Raw genomic sequence first — 16,675 nt, 5'->3', positions numbered from 1 at the left:
TCCAACCTCTAAGCAGTTGGAATTCCAAGAGTACACAGAACACTTCCATTTACTACAAAAAGTAGTTATCATTTTTGAGCAGCTTGTTCCTGACATTACAGGGTGCCACATGGTATCACACATAATTAGGATAACTCAGGGGGACCTAGTGAAAATGAGACCTGAAATGAAAAGCATTTGGTAAATCTCAGATTTCCTGCTGAAATCCAGATGCAGGACTAGCTGTTATCTTAGGCTCTAATTAACTAAAAGTAGATTTTAGCTTACTGCTTTGCTGGGGTCTACACTCATTTTAGCCATTTGAAGTTACTTCTTTGATTTTGTATGTCAATACATTGAAGACAGTGATAAATTGAGTGGATAGGTTATACAGAGAAGAGAATGCTGGGACTGGAGTCAGGAAGATTCATCTTGAGTTAAAATCTGACTTCAGATGCTAGCTGTGTGACCTTGGACAGGTCACTTAGTTCTAGTGACTTTTTTTCTTCATTTGTTAAATGAGCTAGAGTAAGAAATGGCAAACTACTCCAGTATGTTTGCCAGGAAAATCACAAATGGAGTCACAAAGAACTTAATAGAAGTAAAAATGACTAAACAACAGTGATACATTAGTATTTGTCCCTGGGACTCCCCACCAATTTAAAAACCATGCTGAGTATTCTTCATAAAGTCTTTTTTGATTTCTTCTTTTCTCATCTCACCACCATACCTAGAGAGTAGTGATTCCTCTCATTTTGCTTAGAATTCTTATGTACATATACATGAGTAAACACACACATATGTATATATACACATATGTAGCCATTTCTATAAAGCTATGAAATAAAATAAAATATACCTTATCTCCTTGACTAGGCTGAACAATTTTTGATGGTAATGAAGAAGGGGGCAGCTAGGTGGCACAATGGATAGAGCACCAGCCCTGAAGTCAGGAGGACCCGAGTTCAAATCTGATCTTAGACACTTAACACTTCCTAGGTGTGTGACCCTGGACAAGTCATTTAACCCCAATTGCCACAGCCAAAAAAAAAAAAGATGGTACTGAAGAAGTATCAAGTACATCCAGGTACCAAGTGATGGGAGAGCAGTTCACAATGTGAAGAATTCACAGGAGACATTTGTCACAGTGACAAAGGATACCCTTTATTGACATGAAACAGTCACAGGTTAAATCAATAATGATTAAGCAAGGTGCATGGGGTAAAGATGATAAAATTGGAGGGAAGTGAGAGAAGTAAGGTTAGTCTAGTAGTTAGGAAGGAGTTAGGATAGAATTAGGGAGGGGACAGGGAAGGACTTAAGAACAAACCTGAGTGTCAGCTACATGACCAGCTACATGGTGAGAACAGCTGCATGAGAAAGTTGACTCTGTCTTAGGTATGCTAATCAAGACAGTCTTAGGAGTTAGCTTACCTTTTTTTGTGACAATAAGAACAAGATGAGTGATTAAAATTCTGACAGTGGAGGCAGAATGGACAGATTAAAGCTCCTGTTCCACATCATTAAGGGAAAGGTTTTAAGTATCTTCCATAATCATTGTATTTTTATAATACTAGTCTCCTAGCATCCCAACCTGGAAAGCATTGTGATGGAGAGGTCAGACTCTAGAACAAAGAATGGATTCTGGTCCAGAATTCACCAGTTCATTGTTATCTTTTGAATTTGGCTTTACAGTTTTCTAGGAAGAGAAGGTCAGAGATCACTTTTTTGTTTAAATTAATTTTTTTTCCAAGAACAAAAATGTAATTTTTTTCCTCCCCTCGATTAACTAAGAAAGAACAGTTCTCTCTTCCTACTCCCATTCCAAACATGTATAGTTAAATTAAAATAATTTCCTACATTGGCCATATCCAAAGGACAGGAGACCATCCAGTCACTTTTGGCTATGAAGAAGGAAGAACAGAAGACAAGGTTGCTCAGTGGTCCTATTCTGGATGTATGACAGCTGGTCCCCTGACTTCTAACTCACTTTGAGTTTCAACTAAAATTCAACCTTCTATAAGAAGTTTGTCTCAATTATGATTAATGTCTGTGCTTTCTCTCTGAGATTATCTCCAATTCATTTTTTTATATATACTTTTTTTTTTACTTATATATATATCTTGTATGTACACAGTTGTTTGCATGTTGTAACCCTCATTAGATTATAAGCTCTTTGAAGGAAGGGACTGTTTTTGCCTTCTTTGGATCATGAACACTTTAGCACAGTGCTTGGCACATAGTAGATGCTTAATAAAAGTTGAGTTAACATAACTTGACTCTTTCTGTAATTTGAATGTAATGTGTAGAAAAATAATGATTAAAATTGCTGGGCATAAGAGAAACACCCCCAAATGAGTGTTGTTTGGTAAGGACACATATGCACCAAGCCTCAACATATTCCTCTCCCTTCTCCTCCCCTCCATTCACAAGATCTATGCTAGGTAAGGTACCAGTCTTCCACTAACTGCTCACAGAGACTCTATCTCTCCCTTCCTTCCAGTGGGGAAGGGAAGAAGTTGAAGTGAAAAAAGGCTGATTCTGCTTTCCTGGATGGCACTGTGATCCTTCCAAGCCAAGTGAAATATTCTGTCACCTATATTACTATCCATCCTATCATTCATATTGCTTTCTTCTAAACAAAATGAAAATGTGGCAGCTGATAATAATTGTGTAATTAATACTGACACAGGTCGAAATTTGGGAAAAGATTTTTTTTTATCCCTTTGGTCCTTTAAAGAACTAGAGAATAGGGGCAGAGTGGATAGATCTGAATAGTCCTGAAATCAAGAGGACCTGAGTTCAAATCTGGCTGCCCCAGACACTTAACACTTTCTAGTTGAATGACCCTGGGCAAGTAACTTAACCCCAATTCCCTCAGCAAAAAAAAAGAAAGAAAGAAAGAAAGAAAGAAAGAAAGAAAGAAAGAAAGAAAGAAAGAAAGAAAGAAAGAAAGAAAGAAAGAAAGAAAGAAAAAGAAAAAAAAAGAGAAAGAAATAGGAAATAGCTCCTCTTAACTGAGGGCTGAGGTGTAAGGGGAAGAGTAGATACCAATTCCTTTAGGAAGTATCAAAAACAAGAGGACCATATCAAGAGCATCATACCCCTAGGCAAACACAAGTTTCCATTAATTGAGAAAGCTCATGTAAAGTGTCACAAATTATATACCCCCCTACACCCAAGTGAGATAAGTCTTTGATCCTTAAAGGGAAGTTGAGGTCAGGCAAGGTCAGCTTCACTTGGGATGCCCATCCTTTTGGAAATACCTCTATTATAATTGAGATTATTTTGCATCCAAAAGATGTGGATGACAGCATTCTCTTATACCCACAAGTTTTCTATTCTGAAGGGATACTAACCATAATAGGTGGAATTGCACTCCACTGCTTACAGATAAAACACTCATTCTTGTCACATTCAATAGATGTTCAAGAATTGATTCCACATATCTTGCTTTGAGGGGCTTAATAAAGGCCTTCCTTATTCTTTATTACAACTTTGAAGGAAGAGGCATTTCAAATACATGGAGAGTTTTTATGGCTATAAAGAAACTCCCTACCAAAACACAAGGAATAATTTTTTATCTTTGGGAAAATAAAATCAAGAAAGAATAATACAAGGTAACAAAGATAACTGAAAACCTACAGTTGGAAGATTAGTTAAGATTTACAATAAAGATATGATGTGTAGCTGAACTACTTACCACTAGAGAGGGTGAGGGGTCTTGAAATTTTCAGAGAAACATAAACATTAATGGATAATTGATGACAATGAATTTACTCAAGCAAGTTACAACAAAGTTTCTACAGTTCTCCTTACAGATAGTATGCTAAGCTTTTCATTGAAATACACTTTCCCATACTTTCTTCTAGTCAGCAATACCTAATCTACCAAAGTCCTTTGCAATAATTCCAAAAAGAGACACAACCTAGAGAGTCCTAATTCCACATAAGGATCTAATAAACATTTAAATGGATAAATAACCAAAGGCTTACATCAGCTTCTTCTGATCAATATATTAATTTTAAGAAAGCTCAACCAAATCTGCAAAGCACTTTATTGGCAATTTGAGAGGGAAGGAAGATAAGATGGGCAATTCTTTGCTTTTCAAACATACATTTAAAGTGATTTCATTGACAATAAGGGCCCTTACATATTGTTTAATATATGGTAAAGCATGCATAAGTTTTCAGGAACAAATATATTAACTACAAAAGAAAAGGGAGACCAATTTGGATCAATACTAATGACTACTTATCCAACATAAACTCTTTTCTGTCATCTTCAGGGTCATCTTTTATAACAAATTTGGTAATATTACTAGGGGCCTAGAGGTCTCTGGTGGCAATGTTTCCTCTCTTTATTTTCCAAAGTTATAAATAAACCATACTACCTGAGCAGTCAAACACTGAGCATAGAAAGTAGAGTTTAATAAGTAGTTTAGGGGAGTTGTTAGGCAATAACCTGAATTCTCAGAGACTGTCAGTTCCTGGACAGGGAAAACCACTTAGGATTTGAGCTCTGAAAGAAATGACTCTCCCAGGGAGTAGCTTCAGGAGTCAGCAACCCGAGTTTAAAGTCACCCAAGAGAACAGGGTAGAAAAGCTATAGGATCAGAAATATTTCTCTATATTCAGCAGGAGAGAGGGCAAAGGTAGGTCATGAAGATGCTCTGAGACTTTGCTAAGAAAATAGTGATTTTGGGGATCAAAACAAATTTCCCAAAAGAGCCATCTGAGATTAGTCTTGAAGAAAAATTAAGGACTTTAAGGGGCAGAAGTGAGGAAAGAGCTTATTCTTAGCATGGGGGACAATCCATACAAAGGCCCTGGGGCAAGAGATGGAATGCCAAGTTTAGGGGCTGGTTTGGCTGAACCATTCATAAAAAGAAATAAAAAGAAATTTTTAGAGGAAAAAAAAATAAGAAAAAAAGAGAAATAGAAAGGTAGGCTAGGTTCAGATTGTAGAGCTCTTTAAATGCCCTAGCATTTAAAATTTATATTTTGTTACATTTCTATATAGATAATGGATGCAGATATACACATATGTATGTATGTATGTATATGATGTGGTTCTGGGTAGCTAGATGGACATTACCAGAGAAAGCTTGAAGCTAAGATTATAATACTCCCTGAGGCAAGTAGTGAAGGGGACTGATGGGATTCAGGTCAGCTTTACAGTCCCAGTCTTGTGGAGGTCTTAGGAAATCCCACTTTATTGAATCCAATTAGAAAGCCAAGTTATGATGTCATACTCCCTAGGTTAAATTTCTCCAACAAATCTTTCCATGATCCAGGCCATCTTTGCTGAATCCCTTTTGGAGTTAGCTCATCAATCAATGGTAAATCCTCTTCCCTTGTTAACCCCTTTTGGGATTAGTCTGCTAAACTCCTTGGAGGATTTAGTCTGCTAATCAATGGCATACTCCCACCTCATGGTGTATATTCCCTTTCTCCTGGTTAGTAATGAATTCCACTAGGGAAATTGTCTTTTCACTTATTAATTGTTAAAGCTCCTTTCCTTGCTAACTGTATGCTCTCTGGAATCTATTTCACATTTGCCATTCCTGGTATCTATTTTACCTCTTCATTTTTGTCCATAACTTCTCCTAAATAAAGGTACCTTTTGACAAAGAAAATGCAATTGTAAATTCTTCACATGTGCGTTGTATTTTGAACTAGGAAATGTTATCCCAACCTCATCATTTGGTGCCAAACTCATCATGAATGTGAGTGTGTATGTGTATATATAAAATCTATTTATCTATTTGTCAAGTCTTGAAATAAATCAAAGCTGTGAATTGATGAATAAAACATCTTTAACTGAAATAGATGGTGCAGTGGATAGAGACCAGCCCTGAAGTCAGGAGGACCTGAGTTCTAATCTGGTCTCAGACATTTAACACTTTGTAACTGGGTGACCCTGGGCAAGTCACTTAACCCCAATTGCCTCAGGGGGAAAAAAAAGAAATAAAAGCATAGCAAATCTGCCACCTTACAGGATGCCAATTCCAAAATTCAAGCAAAAGCTTCCTATACATTTAGGAGGCAGGGTGAGAGGTAGCAAGACCTAGTCATGAGATTCCAGTGGCCCATGGCAATCCAGGCAAGGAAAGCTACTTCACTTTAGCTGCCTTCTGTGAATCCCAATGGAAGGGGGTGAAGGCACTAGAAGTTCAGGTTGGGTTTCCCTATGAGGCAACATCCCTGAGTGGGGGGGACTTAGGATATGATTCAGCTCAACCTAATCAAGAGTAAATATCTTAAGAATAAGAATGTAAGGGTATTATTAAAAGGATTATTTAAGGGAGTGGCAGTCCATGATACATTTGGTATTAACAATGTATGTATATATGTATCTATCTATCTATCTATAAATAATTTCTCCCCCTGGAGTGCAAGCTCCTTGTGAGTGGAATGCAAGCTCAATGTGAGTGAGTAACATGGTAGCAAAAATAAAAAACAAAACAAAACAACAACAACAACAACAACAAAAAACAACCAAACAACCAAACAATAAAAAACTAACATAATTTGGAGTTGCATAGTTTCCACCAGGAAGAGAAAGGTGATAGTTTTCCTTTACTCTACTTTTATCGGATCTCATCTTAATCATGGCTTTCCATTCCGGAAACTATAATTTTGTAAAAGAACCAAAATGACATCACGATGTTATGTAATGCCGGAGAAACTGAGGCAGGAGAGAGATTAGAGAGTTTTTAATATTTTATTCATTAGCGAGCATAATTAACTGGACAGGACTCTTGTCTCAAAATATCCAGTCAGACAGAGATTAGAGACCAATTCAATAGTTTATTAAATGGAGAGATATACTGGGACCAATGGATCCATGTTGGTCCCAGGGCTGGACGAGACTGTCATCTCAAAGAATCCAGCAATCAATGGGAGAATCCTAAAGCCTTAAATACCTTTAACAAACAAAGAAAAGGGGAAAGAAGCAGGAAAGTTCTTCACAGATCCATTTGGCTCTGTTAGGATGGGGGGAGGCTATAAATTCTTACTAAAAGCCAGAGTCAGGATGTCTGAATAAACAGAAGTAAATTCTTGAGGACAGAAGGATTCAGGAAGTCTGATCTCCCCCTTATCTTGAGTCTTATATTATCAATTTATAACCTTAAAGCAGATGGTCCTCAGTCTTAATGGACCAGAGGGGGGTTTTACAACTAAGGGGGTCGAGGCAGAACTGAGATAGAACAGTTCAGGGAAACTAGTGCAGGGAAACTGAGGTAGAACAGTTCAAAGAGATTGTGGCATAGCAGTTAGAGTCAAGTTAGTGTGTCAGACCAATATGAGCTCAGAATGCTCTGCCACAGGTTGGTCACAAATAGCTCCTATAAACATTTGGGATGGATTCTCTGACTTTGTGCATCTCATAATTCTTCTAAGTTATTTCAATTCTGCTTTACTCATAGAACACAGCATCTTCTCTGATGAGGGTATGCCATGCTGGCTGGTCCTGTGCCAGTGTCTCCTATGTCATTACAATTAATTCTAAAGATCTTGAGAGATATTGAGAGTGTCCTTATATTGCTTTTTCTGATCATTTGTGAGTGCCTGTCCTGTGTGAGTTTTGCATAAAATAGTCTTTTTGGCAAGCATACATTTGGCATTCAAACAATGTGGCCAGAAGGCAGCTAGATGGTGCAGTGGATAGTGCACTAGACCTCAGACACTTAACACTTCTTAGCTATGTGACTGGACAAGTCACTTAATCCATCTGCCTCATCTCTCCACCCCACCCCACCCCCCCAAAAAAATTGTGGCCAGCCCAACAGATTTGGGCTGCGGTAGATTTGGAATGCTTGGCAGTTTAGTTCAAGAAAGTACCTGGTATCTGGTATCTTATCCTGCCAGCTGATCTTCAGAAGCTTCCTAAGACAATTCAAATGGAAGCAATTGAGTTTCCTGGTATGGAGCTGATATACTGTTCAGCTTTCACAGGGATACAACATCAGCATGATGGCTTTATAAGCCTTCAATTTAGTAGTCAGTCTAATACGTCTCCTTTCCCCCACTTTACCTCAGAGCCTCCCAAACACTGAGCTAGGTCAAGCAATGTATGTAATAACTTTATTATCAATGTGAACATCTCTGGAAAGTATATTGCCAAGGTAATATTCACAGCATTCAAGACTTTACCATTTGTTGTAACTAATGGTTCCATATATGGATGGTGTAGTGCTGGCTGATAAAGCACCTGTGTTTTCTTGGTGTTATTAGGTTAAAATTAGCACAAGCAACAGAGAATCTATCTATACTTCATTGCATCTCAGCTTTGGATGTTGCATTGAGTACACATCATCTGCAAACAAAAAAATCACGCATCAACACTCCCTCCACTTTAGTTTTGACTTGTCGCCTTTTCAAGTTGAAAATTTTATCATCAGTGCGATAGCTGACTGATTCCATGTTTCACTGGAGGCATTTGACAACATGGCTGAAAACATCATTCGAAAAAGCATGGGAGTAAGCACACAACCTATCACTCTATTGATAACTGGGAAAGCTCAAAAACATTGTCATATGAGGATTAGTTGAAAGAATGGGGGAACATTTAAGCTGGAGAAAAGAAGATTCAGGGAGAATTAATTGCTATCTTCAGATGTCTAAAAGGTTTTTTTTGTGGAGGAGGTATTAGATTTATTTTGTCTGGAGAAAAATGATTGGAAGTTGCAAAGAAGTTGATTTAGGCTTGATATTGGTGGAAAAAACCTCTCAACTTTCTCACAATTAGAATTGTCCAAAAGTAAACAGCTCTCTTGAGAGATGCTGGATTTCTTCTCCTTTGTAGTTATTTAGTTGTTTCAGTCATATCTTACAATTAGTGACCCCATTTTGAGATTTTGTTTGCAAAAATACTGGAGTGGTTTGCCATTTCTTTCTCTAGAGCATTACAAAAACTGAGGCAAACAGGGTTTATTAACTGGCTCTCACTAAACTATAACCAAAGGACTATAAAACTGCATCCCCTTTGACCCTACAATACCATCGAGGTCTTATATCCCAAAGAGATAAAAGAAAAAGAAAAAAGATCAGTTTATACAAAGATATTTATAGCAGCTCTTTTTGTGGTGGCAAAGAATTGGAAATTGAGAGGATGCCCATCAGTTGGGGAATCCCTGAACCCATTGTGATAGAATTCTTTGTGCTACAAGGAATGATGAAGGGGATGTTTCAGAAACTGGTGAGATTTATAAGAACTGATGCAAAGCCAAGTAAACAAAACCAGAACATTTTACCTAATAATAGCAATATCTTAATGATGATCAGTTGGGAAATTTTGGCTACACAGTGATCCAAGACAATTCTATAGGATTCATGATGAGAAATGCTATATACCTCCAGGTAGAGAACTGATTAACTCTGACTATAGATTGAAGTTTGGGGTGGTTTTTTTTTTTGTTGTTGTTGTTGCAAACTTGCTAATATAGAAATATGTTTTATATGAAAAACATATGAGTTTCTTGACAGCAGGGGCTTATTTTTCCATTTGTATCCCTAGGCATATAATACAGTTTTTGCATTGTAAGTGCTTTAATAGTAGTACAATGCATAGTAAGAGCTTAAATAAAAGCTTTATTCCTCTTTATTAACCTCCCTCCCAAGAAAAATCCCATAACCCTCTACTTTACATATAAGCATTCTAATCACCAGTCTTTCATTCCTTTAATAGATCATGGCATAAGGAGGAAGAAAAACAATTTGTTTTAGGACCTTTAATCACCATTTTGTAACCTCTTCATTCAGAGGGAGAAGACAATGTTTGATAATGATAAGAAGTGCTAGGAAGTCTGGGGAAGATGGACCAATGCTATCATTACTGATTAAAATAATTCTTAACTGATAATCTTGGGAGAAGCACACCATTAAAGGCCAGCCACAGATGATAGCAGAACAGCTGTTCTCAACATATTTTCTGTGAATCACTTTTAACAACAAAATGTTGGGAACCTCCAGGGTAATTCAATACACTACTCATAATATTCTGCTATTATTTACTGCTAAAGGAGCCATTAACAAAACTTTAGTACAATCTGCCCTCTCCCTCCCCCTGCCCTCCGCCTTAGGGATTTGCAAACTACCTCCTCGGGGGCACCCCAACAATTCTGAAGAGATGTAGTCTTGCTCTAGGACTGGAAACTTATCTTGATAGTGAGTTAAGTAAGGATCTTTAGAACTAATTCAGGCTGTGAGGAATATACTGTGAGCCAGTAAACATGACCTCCCTTTTAGGAAATTATTGGTCAGGATTTGGGGTAGAGATTATGATCATGGAAGAGAGTAGCTCATTGATCTAGAAGAAAAACAAACCAGAACTCTTCATTTCCTCAGCACTCACATTTCACATAAGTCGTCTTCTCTATTTGTCTAGGACCTGGGTTAATACCGTTTTGCTTCAGAGCCCAGAAAATATTCAACAGAATCTCACGTCTGCTCTCACATGAGAATTGGGTTGGACCATATTGGAGAACAATTTGGAACTGTGCCCAAAGGAATATCAAACTGTGCACATCCTTTGATCCAGCAATGTCTCTACTGGGCCCATATCCCAGAGAGATGGTAAAAAAGGGTAAAGGACCCAAAAGTGCAAAAATGTTTGTGGCAGCCCTTTTTATAGTAACAAGAAACTGCAAACTAAGTGGATGCCAATCAGTTGGAGAATGGCTGAATAAATTGTGGTATATGAATGTTATGGAATATTGTTGTTTTATAAGAAACGACCAGCAGGATGATTTCAGAGAGACTTGGAGAGACTTACAAGAATTGATGGTAAGTAAAGTGAGTAGAAACCAAGAGAACATCATACACAGCAACAAGATTAAATGCTAAATCAATTCTGACAGATGTAGTCCTTTTCAACAGTGAGATAATTCAGATCAGTTTCAATGGTCTTATGATGAAGAGAGTCATTTGTACCCAGAGAGAGGACTATGGGGACTGAATTAGATCACAACATAGTATTTTCACTTTTTTTGTTGTTTACTTGTGTTTTGTTTTCTTGCTCACTTTTTTCTTTTTGATTTGATTTTTCTTGTGTGGCATGATAACTGTATAAATATGTATAGAGGAATTGCACATTTGACATATATTGGATTACTTGCCATCTAGGGAAAGGGATGGGGGAGGATGGAAAAAATTGGAACACGAGGTTTTACAAGAGTGAATTTTGAAAATTATGCAAATATTTTGATAATAAAAAAAGAATTAGAATGGACCAGTTATCCTCAAAATTAGTAATGCTGAGAGCAGAGGTGCCCCACTGCTCTCATTTCTGATCTGCTGGGTCTTTGTACAAGTGTCCTCATGGATCAAGATTCTAGATTTCACTGCTTTATACAAGTTTTGAGTGAAAGACTTCTTTCTCACAGATCACAGGTTTCCATGCTCTCTACTCATCCTAGCTCAAAATTCCATCACCTCTCCTATTCTCTCCTAATTAGTCTCCCCAATTCAAGTGTCTCCCTATTCCAATACATCCTCCACACAGCTGCCAAGATTTTCCCAAAAAAGCAAATCTCACCATGTGACTTTAATACTTAATAAATGTCAATGGTTTCCTCTTGCTTATAGCATCAAATGAGTTCCTCTGGTTAGCCTTCAAAATATTCCTCCAAATCTAGTTCTTTAGCCTTATTATATATTACTACTTTTTCTGCAGCATGATGGTACAGTGGATCAAGTGCTGGGCCTGCAGTCAGGAAGACTCATGTTCAACGCTGGCTTCAGACATTTACTAGTTGTACAACCCTGGGCAAGTCACTTAACCCTTTTTGCTTCAGTTTCCTCATCTGTAAAATAAGCTGGAGAAGGAAATGGCAAATCATTCTAGTATCTCTGCCAAGAAAACCCCAAAAAGGATTGCAAACAGTCTAAAGTGATGGAATAACAACAGGTCTCTTCTGGCTCTAGGTTATATAATTAAGATAGCTGTATTACACAGAAAGGGCAGCTAAGTGGTGCAATGGATAGGTTCTGGGGCTAGAGTGGGGAGTTTAAATTCAGCCTCAGATTGAAATTGCATGATTCAAGACAAATCACTCCCCCTGTTTGGCTCAGTTTCCTCATCTGTAAAATGAAGAAATGGCAAACCACTTTAATATCTTTGTCAAGAAAACATCAAATGGGATCACAAAAAGTTGGATACTGAACACTTTCTTGGCACTTAAGGTCCTGCCAAATAGATCTTGTTATTTCTGGTTCATAACACACTAACTCCCATGTCTACATCCATTCTCCATACCAGTAATGTTCTCCCTCAAACTGGACTCTTAGAATTGTTTTCGTTTCCTTCAAAATTCTGCTCAAATGACTTGATTATGTGAAATATCCTTCCCCTAAATATACATCCTGCCATCCCCCAGAGAAAGTAGCTCTTTGAGGACTGCATCTGTTTCAATGTTATCTTTATGATTAGCGCTCAGCATACTGACTAGAACAAAATTGTTGCTAATAAATGCTCTCTGAATGACTGACTTAATGGATATGTGCCGTTCAAATATAGGCTTTACCAGGACCAGGAAGCAACAAACTAGGGTGAACAATTGCTAGCATAATCCTGTGTATGGATTGAAAGGAGTAAGAGAGTAAGAGTCACGACTCAAAGGCAGGGCCCTCTGGCTCCAAGACCTCTGCTACAAATTGAATAATTGATGGTAGCCATACCAGTAATCATAAAACTGCCTTCTTCAAGGCAAATTGGAGAACAAGATGGGACAGGAACCAAGGTGACGAATTTTTCTCTAAAAGAAAAGCCCACTGACATCTCAGGATATCAGTGATTTACTAGCACTTCTTGGCCATCCTTTGATTTAAAAAACAATAACAAGACCACATTTTATAATCTCTACCACTCCCAGAGAACCACCATCATATTCTAGAAAAAGCTGATTGAAGGTCTGATGTTCTTGGATGGCTGAGGAAGTTAAAAAGCAACTCCAAACATTGGTACAAGTTTTTATTTCTTTCTCCTGGGCAGGACTACCCACAATCAGGCAGAGGTTTCCCCATTTTGCTCCTTGAGGAGCTCCCCCCAAAATGTTTCATTTACATGCGTTAAAAATAGCTGTCCTAGTCACAACGATGAAATGTTAAGAAGCAAAATCTTGTGAAACTAGTTGCTCCTAGTTACATGGTCCAAGGTCATGGAAATACAAAGGATATTTTTAATGGTACACAGTATATACAGGTTAGTATAATACAGGGATACAGTAAGTCACTGGTAGTCCAGCAGCTCCAAAGGAAGAGCCCTGGGTTGCGGTGGCCTGGCTTGCCAATGCTGGTTTTTCCTGCCGTAAGCTAGCCAATACTTCACACCTTTAGCATCGTTCTTCCAACAAGGGAGGTCTTCCAAAACCACAAGAAGTCTCCGAATCACCAGCTGAGGCAGAATTTTATTTCTGTTGCTGAAGGGGCTTGAATGTGTGCACTTTGGGTTGGCAGGAGATTGGAAGCACCAAAGACCTTAACCTTCAATCCTCAGGAAAGGAAGGATGGTAGGTCATTATTTCCTCTTGGCTTAAGAGCCTATTTTCATAATGGAAGTAAAAGCTGGTAGCATGATATATGAAAGTTTAAAGGAAAATATGCCAGTGGTAGGAAAGAGGTGTTACACAGTGGAAGACACATTTTCCTTCTTCTTCTTCTTCTTTTTTTTTTTTTTTGTGAGACCTGATAGCTTCCTCTTGAAAAAGAGAGAAAATTTTGCATGGAAATAAACAGGAAAAAATAACCTGTCCCTCTCCCAGCTCTTCCCTTAATGTGAAAATTCAGTTCCACTGTCCTGGTTAGCTGCCTCTCTCATTAAAGATACTTTCTCCCTCAGCGGGATGAAACGAGGATTTTTTTTTAGGCATTAGTGAATGTCTCACTCTTAGTTTTCCATGCATTTTATTTAAAAAAAAAATTTCTGCTAAGCCCAGGGGTGTTGATCAATACTAAGAATAATATCAATATATATGTGTATATATATACATTTTTTAAATGTAGGAAAGGAATTCAAAATCCCACATCTTAAAAGAATGTACTGAAGGTTTCTCTCCTTTGGATAACTGATTAAAAAAAAAAAAAGATTATATACCTTTCCAAATGTTTCCCTGAACACCTGAGACCAGCCCCATATATCTAATAAACTCAGAGCAGAATTTCCATCTGAAGGAAACAAGTTGGTCAAAGGCATAGATAGAAAGGGTGGGTGTCCACTGGCAAACATGCATAATACATGTACATGATGGAAGAAGCCAAAGAGGTCCCAAATCCCTATCTTAAATTCTCCTGGAAGATCATCAATGTGCACTATCCAATACTATCCCTTTTTTCTGTCTCTATCATAATCCCATCTCCACGTTTCGTACTCAACAAATTTATACCTATATGGTAAGACTTATATTGGTATGTTGATACCAAAGAGTCAGCACGGCCCTATGGCCTATTTATTTGGATAGTATTAAACTACTTATTTCACATTAACTTTTCTTAAAAAGTTAAAAAAAAAACCAAACAAAGCAATTCTTCCCTTTATTTCAGACAGGTCAAAAAAAAAAAATCTCTCCTAATCAGTGCAGTTGGGAAGGAGGGGGAAGAGGAGATTAAGAGATCTGATGACCTATGCTTTTGACTCAGAGTAACTATAAAAATGTGATAGAAGAAAAGTCCTCAGTGAAGGTTCAAGGAGGGGTAGTTCTGTCCTCTGGACTGCAGCATCTGGTCTTGTCCAGGTCTCCCATCTTTTCTTTGAAAGAAGAAAATGACTGAAGTACAACTTAAGGAACAGCAGCTTCTAGGTTCCCACCATTGGGCATTTCCAACATGGAGAGGATGGCACTCGAGGGGGGCACACCACAGAGACCCCCAACGTCTCTCTGCCTATGGTTGGTAGTCTGCCATTTTCCAGCACGCCAGCCTTGCTCTGGAGCCTGCTTTCTCTTGAATCAGCTCCACTGGCTCATGCTCTGTTCAGTTGAGCTTGTTTCATTCCCTTAGTTCATGCATTTTTCTAGTTTCCTTTAATTTCTATTTAAGAAATATAGCTTGTGTTTTCTTTCAGGGAAAAAAAAAAGGAAGAAAAGAAACCACTTGAAGACTATTGGGCCGGAAACTCATTCCCGTAATGCCTCATATGTTCATCGGTGACGGAAAGGTAGGTTGCCCTCATGGTGGGAGTGTACTGCAGGGAGAAAAGGGGAAAAAATGAGAGCAGGAAATGCATTTCCATTATCACTCCTCATTAGGCACCTCGTTAGTTAAAGTTACATTAGAAAGTTCTAACTGTATAAAGATGTTACAGAAGCAAAGGAAGCTCAGTATGGCATTCACAATCAGAAATGCACATGAGGGAATAAATAGGATGCTTGTAGGGCAGTGCTCTCCAGGCTTTTTTTTTTTGGCAAAGGGTAATGAGGCAACCCATAGTGTCAATGTACAGAAAGAGCATTTCTTTAGGAAATACCAATCTCTGTCATATCTAGGGAATACAGGGAGCTCCTAATGTGAACCTTAAATACTTTGGAAGAGGGACAATAATTTTTATGAGATTTTTTAGTCATGAGCTCAAGAGGGACTAAAATTTGAGGCTTTTCAACGTTACTTAAACTTTTCCCACTCATGACATTTTTGTCTGAGAAATTTTTATGTGATCCTAGGTACATAGGTATATAAAGGTATGTAAAATAAGATAAAATAAAATCAAACATTTACTGATAGTAAATTATAATTTTACAACTCCCACACTCAGGTATATGACCCACAGTTTAAGAAGCTGGGATTCAGTCTCCGTTAGAATAGGTGTTCTTAACCTGGGATTTGCAAACTTTTTTTTAAAATAATTCATTGTATTTCAATATCATTGTTTTTTTTTTTTTCCTTTGAATCCCATGTATTTTACTTAATTCATCTGTAAACATTCAGAGAAAGGGTCATAGGCTTCCCCAGACTGCCAAAGGGATCTGTGACTCTAACAAACTGTTTTTTTTTTTCTTTTAGAAGAACACTATTAGCATCACACCTGAAGCTTTCCTAATCACCTACCCTCAAAAACAGTCTCAGCCTATAGTTTGTAAGGAGGAGGAGGAAAATGAACTTTCCTGCAGTACAGCTCTTTTAAGAACCCTCCTGCAAGATGAGTGTGATATGTGCTTCAGAGGAGAGATTATTCTGCCTTTGCTAGCTTAGAAATTTAAGGTTCATATTAGTCTCTGCCCATTTTAAATCGGGCTTATAGCCAAGGTTGGAGAGGCAGCTTTTGAAGTAGGAGACTGAGGCCACAGACCCATTTCTAGGAGACGGCCACTGGCTGTTTCCAGGTTTTCTCATGTAGCCCTTTCGGAAGCTCCTGACCTGTTCAGCCCAAACTCCAAGAGCAATGTCCACACCATAAGTGGACAGCCAGGTGCCTGCCCACTTCAGCTTGTAGGAAGCTAGCTGATCTCCAGGACTCAGGGATGAGGAAGTGGTCAGAAGTTACTGGAGAAGAATGGGGCTACTAATAATTAGTGTACCTTGAGAAAATGGTCGAGGGGCCAGGTGAGTGGACGAGAAGCCTGATCTTTTTAAATGCTATCAAAAAGCAATTATTTAATGAGATGTGTTAAATATTAAAGATCTTCCTGCAGTCCCCAGACATATGGTGACTGATGCAGTTTTTAAAATAATATCAAAGAACGCGTGATTCCTTAAGTGGC

The 16,675-nt window shown here is 38.1% G+C and overlaps 2 protein-coding genes across 3 annotated transcripts in view; both read right to left on the bottom strand.

Annotated features, from left to right (window-relative positions):
- Nucleotides 1-1,563, bottom strand: part of DNAI2 (dynein axonemal intermediate chain 2) — a 78,915-nt gene extending 77,352 nt beyond the window's left edge. For both annotated transcript variants that reach the window (XM_031965747.1, XM_031965746.1), the window contains exon 1: nt 1,414-1,563. The gene's annotated coding sequence lies outside the window, so the exon portion shown is untranslated. The remainder of the gene's footprint in view (nt 1-1,413) is intronic.
- Nucleotides 1,564-12,939: 11,376 nt separating this feature from the next.
- The window catches only part of TTYH2 (tweety family member 2), an 82,207-nt gene continuing 78,471 nt past the window's right edge, over nt 12,940-16,675 (bottom strand). The window contains exon 14 of the mRNA XM_003768550.3: nt 12,940-15,162. Within this exon, the coding sequence (XP_003768598.1) occupies nt 15,079-15,162 (84 nt within the window). The 3' untranslated portion in view covers nt 12,940-15,078. The remainder of the gene's footprint in view (nt 15,163-16,675) is intronic.

Source organism: Sarcophilus harrisii, chromosome 4, assembly GCF_902635505.1.
Source record: "Sarcophilus harrisii chromosome 4, mSarHar1.11, whole genome shotgun sequence".
NCBI lineage: Eukaryota > Metazoa > Chordata > Mammalia > Dasyuromorphia > Dasyuridae > Sarcophilus > Sarcophilus harrisii.
Note: the sequence above shows the minus strand (reverse complement) of the source record. Positions and strands in the feature narration are given on the sequence as shown.